Raw genomic sequence first — 9733 nt, 5'->3', positions numbered from 1 at the left:
GATGGAAGGAGAAAGGGGAGTGGCGAGAGAAAGATTGATTCTTCTAAAAGAGAAGAAAAAGAAAAAATTGTTTTTCCTTAGGATAAGCTCTCCTAGAATCTACTCTTTTAACAGCTTTCCTATCTATCATACATCAGTGTCAACTAGAGTCATTATGGTGGACAACACATCCCCAAAGAGATTGATTTCAGTGTCTGATCACTTTACAGAGTTGTAAGATCTAAGTCAGTGACACTCTTTGAAATGAAATGTGACTGTTAACAGCTTGGATGTTTTGTGCATGTAAGAAAGAAAGTTTACTGTCCATCCTTGAAAATGTATATTCAAGGTATTTTCACTCTACATATCTTCCTTAAAAGTACTGCAGTATCCAAGCATCTACTACCACTCTGAGAAAATATGTGTATGTTCCTAAAAATCTCTGTTCGTCATTGAGAGCTACTAATAGCAACACTGAGGAATCAGATCATACACAGTCTATATTTTGCCAGTTAAAATGAATTTCTGAGCCATGTACCTGAACAATAACTTAATTCACATCTTTATTTAATATTTCTCATCGCTTCTTGAGCTGCTAATTGTGTCTACATTATAGTAACTTTTTTTGGTTATATAGCCTTTGCTTTTAATAATTTTCCTACACATTCATTCATTTGTTCCAATATATTTTTGATGTCTCTCATATCCTTAACCAGGTGTTTCATCCCTGGAATGTGGCTGGGAAGAGGACTAGCATTGGCCTTCGCTTCTTGCAGTCTGCAAACTAGAAAAGAAGACCCAAAATCTATTGTGAGTTTTACAAAGAGAAAGAATAAGCTGTTCTTGAGGTCATATCATGATTGACCTAATCTAGTTTGGTAAACTGAGGATTACAAGAGGAATAGGATTTAGCCAGATGAGTGCAGGGAGAAGAGAATTCTACGCTGCCCTTGAGTCTTGACAAGGACTCTCTGGAAGGAGAAGCCTCTGTGCTTTCTGTTCATGCATTTGGCTGAGTTTCCACACCCATGTATTCTTTAATCTCTAGCAACTTCAGATGGCAAATGAAAAATACATGTATCCTACCCAATAAAATAAAAGAGATTACTTTTATTTAAATAAAACAGAAAAGACAAATGTACATCGTTAACATTATCACCACTTTAAAAAATAACGCAGCCATGATATCTCCTGAAGGTAAAATGAAGTTAAACACAGTGAAGTATAATTGATTTTCCCCATTCTAGAAGTCACCAGGATAGAAGCCCCTCAGCTATTAGAATTGCCGAGACCTTGGTCAGGTTTGTGAGCTGTTCCTGATCATTTGGGTCCACACCAAATGAAAGGTCTGAGAGGGAAAGAGAAAGAGCGTGAGAGGAAATTACAAATGAGGGAACTTCTGGCAACATTAATAAAGCTTATTATACCACATTCATAATCTAGAAACACCCCGATCCAGCCCTGGGGTCTTTGGATATAGTGGGGTAAGAGTGGGAATGTAGAAAAGAGACTGAAATGGTCCTCCACGCTGACACACAGAAGTAGAAAAATATCCTCAGAGTTAAGTAGCATATCATTCCTACTTGTCCAGGATTCCTTGCAAAGTCCTATAATCCAGGTACGAGAGTTTCCCACATTCACCTCCCAGTAATGTTTGCCAGTGGTGAAGGTCTGAGCACCCCATGAAGGAGTATTCTCTGAACTTGCTGGATTACGGGGCATGTCTTGATGGTCAGGACTGCACTGCAAACGTCTCAGGTCTTCAGTCAGAGCCACATGACAATTTCTTATTTTATGATCCAACGTGACATACACTTCAGTAAAAAGAAAACAGCAAAGTCAAAGAACAGAGTTTTAAAGTTCTGAGGGACGGACAAGTGTGGCGGTATTGTGGCAGAGGTTTAGCAACCAAATCTCTGGAACAAAGCAAAGCTGGTTTGTCTTATTTGCTGGGAATATTCCAGCCCACCATGACCATTTTCAAGGTGCCAGCCATTTAGTAATTGCTCCTAAAATTCTGGAACTTGTAACAATTCGCTCCCATGAGTGTGTCAGAACGAGCTAGCTCCAGAACACCCCTTTACCAAAGATGACTAGACAGAGTGTGTCACTGGAAATCCAGAGAAAGAACAGGAAGGGCTTCTTGTCTATCTAAAGAGCCAGAAGATCTCTAATCGTACAACTAGATGAAGGAAAATTTTGAGAATACATAAAGATGTGGGATATCAGGCTCTGGCTTATTTTTACTAACTAACTCCTCAAAAACTAGGGATTTCATTCATAGATGTCAAGAAAATAGCAAAAAAACAAAGAAAAAAAAAACAAAAAAAGAAAATAGCAAAATGGCCCTTAATTCACTTAAGTCCTCTCATTAATCCACTCTCACAAAATAAAATAGTAATAAATATATTATACGTTATACTTTAAATATGATATTGTTTTTCTTTTTAGTCCTAAATAGTGATCACATTGCTTAACATTTAAGCAAGCAAAAATAAAATAAACCAAAAACCCATCTGTGCCTTTTTTTAGAAGTGATTTCTCTCTTAGGTTTTCTAATGGAGCCACCACTGAATCAGAATCCAACTCATCCCATCTCAGGCCTGCTTCTCCTTTGTCTGCCAGGCTCGCCCTTCAGTTGCATTTGTCTTAAGGGGCCCTCTATGCAAAAAATCATGGGTTTAGTTTGTTTTGTGGTTGTACTTGTTGTATATAAAAATACTTTTAAGCTTTTTAAAAGTCTTGTGATTTTTCAAATGTAATTATTACATGCAATATTCAGATAAACATTTAAATAACAACATTAAGGTGATTCTAAGAATCTGAATATCCGCATATAACCACAGTTAACTACAAGATGAAATACACTGAATGGATATGCAGTTTTATAGGGCAGAGTGTTCTTTTTTTTAAAATTTTAACTCACCACAAGTAACTATATAAGAAACTGTCATATTCGATTGATTGTTTTTGACAGGCTTCAGTTAGCTTTCTCTGACTGATAATTAACAATAAATTATAAAGTTAGTTATAAAGCAGTGCCTGCTTCCCTGTTCTCTACAAAGAACAGACAGAGCAATGAAGAGAGATCACCAGCATGTATCTAGTCGTGAAGGAAATATTACTGCCTTCACCCAGAGAGCTGCCTCTTACCTCGGAAGTTGTTAAGCCTTTCCAACATCCCAGTGATGGCCCATGTACTGAGCTGTGGGTCCATAGGCTGAGGAATGTACAGCTGCATTAACTGACTCCTGTAAAAAAAAAAAAAAAAAGACCCACTTACTAACAGGCCCAAAGGTACCATTAGCAGTCCACTGATGGGGCTGCATCAGAATCCTCATAATTAGGTGTGAAGGGTGTGAATTTAACTCCTCAGATGGAGGAACACTACAGTTGCTATTATATTTTACAATCTGTTTCCCTGCTCTTAGCATATCAATCTTAGTAGAATATGTCACCTCAATCATAATTGTGTCTGTTTCCTCTCTTCTAGCTTCCCTAGGGGATCCACACAGCAATTCTCATTTAATTCCTGAAATCTAATAGGTGGCAAATAGTTAGAATTTGCCATCTGATACATATGGATCCTCAGCACTATCGTATGTTCTTTCTTGAGGATTCTACCTCCCTCCTCGTCTCAGCATCCGTCTACCTGCTGCCTCTCTGAGCTTATCTGCCTTTCCCATAGATGACCAGGAATAATCCTCAAATATCAATAATTAGAATTTGGAAATTAGGGGGGCAGGAAAAATAGTTGTCTTTTTGCAACTTCTACAGTAAGGCTTGCAACTGAAACTACACTCCCCTCAACCCTACTTTCACCTAAGGGTAGACTATATAAAACCTGGCAGACTTTTAGAGAAGGAAGGAATAAAAGCAGACCGAAAGAAACTTCTCATTAAAAAGGGAGGGTCCATCTCAACAGAAATAGCCTGATCATTATCACAATTACCATGATTTGAATAGGGGGCAAACTTACCTTTTCATTGTGTCTCCCACATCCTGTAAAGAGAAAGAAAGGAAGGCTTAGCTTTCAGCAAAAGCTGTCCTGTTTAGTCTAGTTTGAGGATATGAGATTATACTGGGAAATTCACTATCTCCAGTTTTTTTCCTTGGGGAAAATCATTTGCCATTTCCCTTATCCTTAAAAAGATGAAACCCAGTCTCACATTTACATACAGTTGATAAAATCATACTCTTGATAAAATTGAAAGTCAGAAGATGTTCTTAGGGTGCACGAATGGCTGTGCTTTGTTGTAATCTACAGCAGGATTCACAGCGTTCCGCAAAGTTCTTATAAGGGTGTGAAAGCTAGAACTTCACAACAGAAAGAAGGCATACATCCCATATTCACACATATTACCAAGTACACATACAAAGTTAAATTGTCTGCTCACAAGCTGCTCTCTTGCAGCTGGTCAGAAACTGTAAATATAGTCGTCCCTGAGTATATGAGGGGAATTCATTCCAGGACCCCTTGTATACCAAAATCCATGGATGCTCAAATCTCTTATATAAAATGGCACAGTATTTCCATATAATGTATGCACAATTTCCTGTATGCTTTAATCACCTCTAGATTACTTATAATACCTAATATAATGCAAATGCTATGTAAATAGTTGTCAGCATTGACAAAGTTTTGCTTTTTGGAAATTTCTGGGTTTTTGAAAAATATATATTTTCCATTGGCAGTTGGTTGAATCCCCGGATGTGAAACCTATAGGGATATGGAAGGCTCACTGTATAGTAGAGGAATAGAACAAGAAGGTTTGGGAGATTTTCTTCTGGATCTGTTACTTGAACCTTTCCACACAGTTATCCTTCTTCCATATAAGGCAAAAGTCATGTTTCGTCTCCAGATTATACTGGAGGAGCAAAACCCGCCATCATAGAGGCAGAAGAAGAATCTGGACTTTGGAACCAGAAAAATAATGGAGGCCAAAAAGGATATAACTCCAGTGGATATAAATGCTTTCCAAGCAGGCTGGTGTTCAGCACCCTAACGTCCTTCCTTAGTCCTTACCTGGAGCATGTCCACATCTGCTTTAAGGCACAGTTCCTTCAGCTCCTCATATATTCTTCTCAGGAGTTTCCCCATATGAACCATTCTGGCTACATTTCTCCTGAGTCGCTGAAAAACAATCTTGCCTTCAATTGCCAATATCTCTAAATGTTTTTGCTTTTCTTCCTGGAGATATTGACATACCTTAGGGTATTCAGCTCCTATCATCACCATCCGTAGATTCACAAAACCCTGCAGTGACATTGGATTAATTAGATCATGTATCTGGATGGTTTTATTCTTCTCCTATCATCTATTGTCTACGTGTTATATATAGAATACTTGTCTTAGTTTGTTTGGGCTACTATAACAAAAGCACAATAGACTGCATAACTTATAAATAACAGAATTTACTTCACACAGTTCAGTAAGGTGGGAAATCCAAGATCAGTGCCAGCAGATTTGGTGTATGGTGAGAGCCACTGCCTAGATAGCTATCTTTTTTTTTTTTTTTTTGCTTAATAATGATTAAAATATATTCTACTTTACAAAACACATTCACATACTTGGTTTTCATTTATTTTACCATATGCATGTATCTTTTTTATTGAAGTGTAGTTGATTTACAATATTGTATTAATTTCAGGTATACAGCAAAGTGATTTGGTTATACATTCATATATATATGCATATATCTATATTCTGTTTTTTCCCAATTCTTTTCCATTATAGGTTATTACAAGATATTGAATATAGTTCCCTGTGCTATAAAGTAGGTCCTTGTTGTTTATCTATTTTATATATATATATATATAGTAGTGTGTATATGTTAATCCCAAACTCCTAATTTATCCTTCCCCCCACTTTCCTCTTTGGTAACCATAAGTTTTTTTCTATGCCTGTCGGTCGATTTCTGGTGTGTAAATAAGTTCATTTGTATCATTTTTATTTTTAGATTCCACATATAAGTGATATCATATGATATTTGTCTTTCTCTGACTTAATTCCCACAATATGGTAATCTCTAGGTCCATCCATGTTGTTGCAAATGGCATTATTTCATCCTTTTTCGTGGCTGAGTAGTATTCCATTGTATAAGTATACTACGTCTTCTTTATCCATTCATCTGTTGATGGACATTTAGGTTGCTTCCATGTCTTCACTAGATAGTCATCTTTTGGTTGTGTCCTCACATGGCAGGAGGGCCAAGCCTCCACAGGGCTTCTTTTATAAGAATCCCACTCATAAGGACTCTGCCTTCATGACCTAATCACCTCCCAAAGGCACGACCTCCTAACACCATCACTTCGGGGGTTAGAATTTCAACATTTGAACTTGGTGCGGGGGGGAGACCCAAACTTTTGGACCATACCTTCTGTTTTCTCTGCTCCAGAAGGATGGGTTCTCAGAGAACTGCTGGTTCACTCCCTTCACTTCTTTAGATCTCTACCCTGATGTAACGTTCATAATGAGTCTTCCCTGACCAGCATACTTTCTCTGCAAGCCTGTACTATTTATACACATCCCTGCTTTAATTTTCTCCCAAGAACTTTACAAATGTGAGGTATTATAAATGTTACTCTTTTTTATTTGTCACATGACTTCTCTTACTAGATTATAACCAACTGAGGTCAGTGATTTTCTTCCTTTTGTCCATTTCTGTATCTCTTTGTGGGCCTAGAACAGTGAGCAATGCATCATATGCCCTACTATGAATGAGTGGTTTATTAGGAAATCCATCCTAAATGATCAAGAAAATTTTATTATTGCCCTTGGTATTTTCACAGCACTGTATATAGATTTCTGTTTAATGACATATTCTGTACCATAGCCTGTTGATATGCCTTCTTTAGAAGTGATTGAGTTCTTTGAAAATAAAAATATAGTTTATTTTTATTAAACCTTCAGTTTCAGGTTCCCAGTTCATATATGTGCATCAATGAATGATACAACCCAAAATCCTTAGGTAGACGTTCACAATCTTGCCATGGTTATAATTACATTTCTAGCCATAACTCTCACTGCCTGCTTCATACCCTATGTACTAATTAATAGGAGCTACTTGCAGGTCCCAGACAATTCCATGATTTGTCTCATTTTTAGCTTTCTTGTCCCTTAGGTGTCTGTGTCATAAATACCCATGAATTTACAGATTCTACTAACACATTAGCATTGGGATGATTTTTACTTGTTTGAGAAGCTTTTCTTAACATTCAAAGTTTATTAATCTCCTACAGAACTCTATTTTTACCTCCACCCCAGTGACCATTGCATTTGTTTTGTGATATTGCATTTTCTTGTCCCTGCTAAAGTACAATATTAGTGGTAGACATTGCTTTATCAAGAAAATCAGGAAAAACCTTTTAGTTACATATTGGGTTCATTCAACATGAAATCCTCTATTGAAGGTCATGTATGTAGCTCTCTCTGATCACTCACTCAGGGGACATTATGATTTAATTCAAATTCTTCCACTGTAAGTTACGAGGATATTTGTCCCAAGCTGGTTCCAGTGGATACAGGGTCTACTGCTTACCTCCCATACTCTGAATATGTTGGTCACTTTTTTTATATTTCTCTGATTTTCTTTTTTCTTTTTCCAAATAGATTTCATTTGCATCAGAAGGTTCTCCTGCAAAATAACTATAAATTGGAGTTCTAGAAAAGCAAAGGTAGTACATTTCAGATACTTAAAAGAAGATAGAAGGGTATGAACATGGGACAAACAGTAAAGAGAGCAGAGATGTCAGTGATTTACCTGGGGAACACTAACTGATAAATCTGAGAGATCAACCAAAAATAGAATGCCTAAATTTAGAAAATGGAATCTATTATCTGAGGAATCTAACACTGATATTGTAGTAACTTGGTCAATTTTCAGAAGTGAATCTTGCTTTATATTTAATTGTGAAATATTAGCCCTCAGTTTTCCTAAGGCACTGTAAGAAAATATTGGCCAGTGTTTCTAAATCTGCTATAATTAGAACAGGATCATCGTAATCATAGTTGTAGGAGCCAATGACTGTTCCTGAAACTAGAGATTTATCCAGCACGTTACTTACACTGAAATACCAGCACCCTAATTCTCATCAATTTCATCATCATTCGTCTTTCAGCCCAACAGAATTTAAACTTCAGGAGAACAAGAATGTTGTCTAGTTTCTTCACTGCTTTATCCCTAGATTTCAGAATAGTGCCTGGCACGTGGTATTCAGAAATTCGATTTGTTTCCTACATAAAATAATAATAACAATCAATGTATTTGCCTCATTGCCTATCAGATACAGGGTCGTCCACATTTCAAAGGCATTCAGAGATATCACTTACCCTGTAGTGCTCTGCAACCTGCTTTACTGGATAGTGTTCATGCGTGGCATGCTCTGGGGAATGAGAGCAGAACAAACACAGCAGGCTCTTGTCCGTTTGACAGAAGTAGAGCTTTATCACTTGGTGTATGCTACACAACTGCTTGGCAGAGCTAGGTAACTGGCAGACAACTGATCCTCTGGTAGGAAGAACATGTTCCTTAGCAAGAATAGTGCTTTTGAAGTCCATTTTCGGAGATACTGCCTTGCACACAGGACAGCAAGGAGCTGTTTGGACATCTTCCCACAAGAGACAGAGGCAAGGAGTACAAAATCTGTGCCCACAGCTCATGGTGACAGGGTCTGTGAAATTGTCCTTGCAGATGGAGCAGATGAACTCACTGGGGAAACACTGCGTGAAAGCAGATTCCATGTTTCTGAGAAAATAAAAGGAAAGGACATTCTTTACCCTTGGCATGTGAGTTGAGCTTTGAGCCTTCTCTCACTAATACACATATGTACTGTAGGAGGACAGGCCATGTTTTGAATAGGATGGCGAGGCACAAAGAGAGTCCTAAAGACTGGTAAAATGCATTACTATTTTCTTACATTGGCCTCCAGCACTACTTCTCATTTCCCTATTAGAAATCCAGGATTTTTCACATATATTATCTCTCTTTCAAAGACAAAGAAATCAGAGGTTCTGGGCTCATTCATAGGCAGTGGGTCATATTGTGTCCAAAACTATCACAATTTCCCCCTTTTTTCCTCTCTCTGATTGGTTAGCACAGGGTATTTGTTCCAATTCTGGCCAATGAAATAAGAAACTAAGACTCCTAGGACAATTCCAGAAAAGATTTTCTTGCTTCAGAAGAGATGCGTGGAATTAAAAAAAAAAAAACTGCTTTTTCTGTTTCTGGACATTTTTTGGATACAATACCCATTTGCATAGCCATCTTGTGGTCACAACGTGAACTAGCCTAAGGAGAAAAGACAATATTCTAAGGATAACAAAAAGGACGGAAAGAAACTGCGTTCTTAACAATGACATTGAACAATAGTTAACCTAATTCTGGAGACGCCAATTTCTGACTAAATTAACACAAATCCCTATACTAAAGACCTAACAGAAGAAAGTTTGTGCTCACTAGCACATAAAAAAAGAACTTAGCACAGTATCTACTGTCATATGTGATACGTCAAGAGTTCAACAAAAATTATGAGGCATATCATAAGGCAAGAAAAATGTAGTCTGAACAGACAAAGCAGTCATCAGAACCAGACTTAGATACAACACAGTTGTTAGAACCATCAGACAAAGAATTTAAAATAACTGTGATTAGTATGTTAAAGGCTTTTATAAAAAATGCAGACAACATGCAAAATAGGTAATTTCAGGAGAGGGATGAAAACTATAAGACAATCAGATAGGCTAGATATAATA

At 37.3% G+C, this 9733-nt stretch overlaps 1 protein-coding gene across 2 annotated transcripts; it reads right to left on the bottom strand.

Annotated features, from left to right (window-relative positions):
- Positions 1-704: 704 nt before the first annotated feature.
- On the bottom strand, positions 705-8922 carry LOC116757544 (tripartite motif-containing protein 77-like). 2 transcript variants are annotated; one of them, XM_032639349.1, is made up of 6 exons: positions 8312-8922; positions 7521-7616; positions 5006-5236; positions 3959-3981; positions 3133-3230; positions 705-1793 (listed from the first exon to the last, which is right to left on the bottom strand). In XM_032639349.1, the coding sequence occupies exons 1-6, from the start codon at positions 8765-8767 to the stop codon at positions 1300-1302; spliced, it is 1398 nt and encodes a 465-aa protein (XP_032495240.1). In that variant the 5' UTR covers positions 8768-8922; the 3' UTR covers positions 705-1299. The 2 variants fall into 2 exon arrangements, with proteins under 2 accessions (XP_032495240.1, XP_032495239.1); XM_032639348.1 differs by lacking the exon at positions 5006-5236.
- Between the last annotated feature and the right edge of the window lie 811 nt (positions 8923-9733).

This window comes from Phocoena sinus, chromosome 8, assembly GCF_008692025.1.
Source record: "Phocoena sinus isolate mPhoSin1 chromosome 8, mPhoSin1.pri, whole genome shotgun sequence".
Classification (NCBI taxonomy): domain Eukaryota; kingdom Metazoa; phylum Chordata; class Mammalia; order Artiodactyla; family Phocoenidae; genus Phocoena; species Phocoena sinus.
This window is presented reverse-complemented; position numbering and strand designations above follow the sequence as displayed.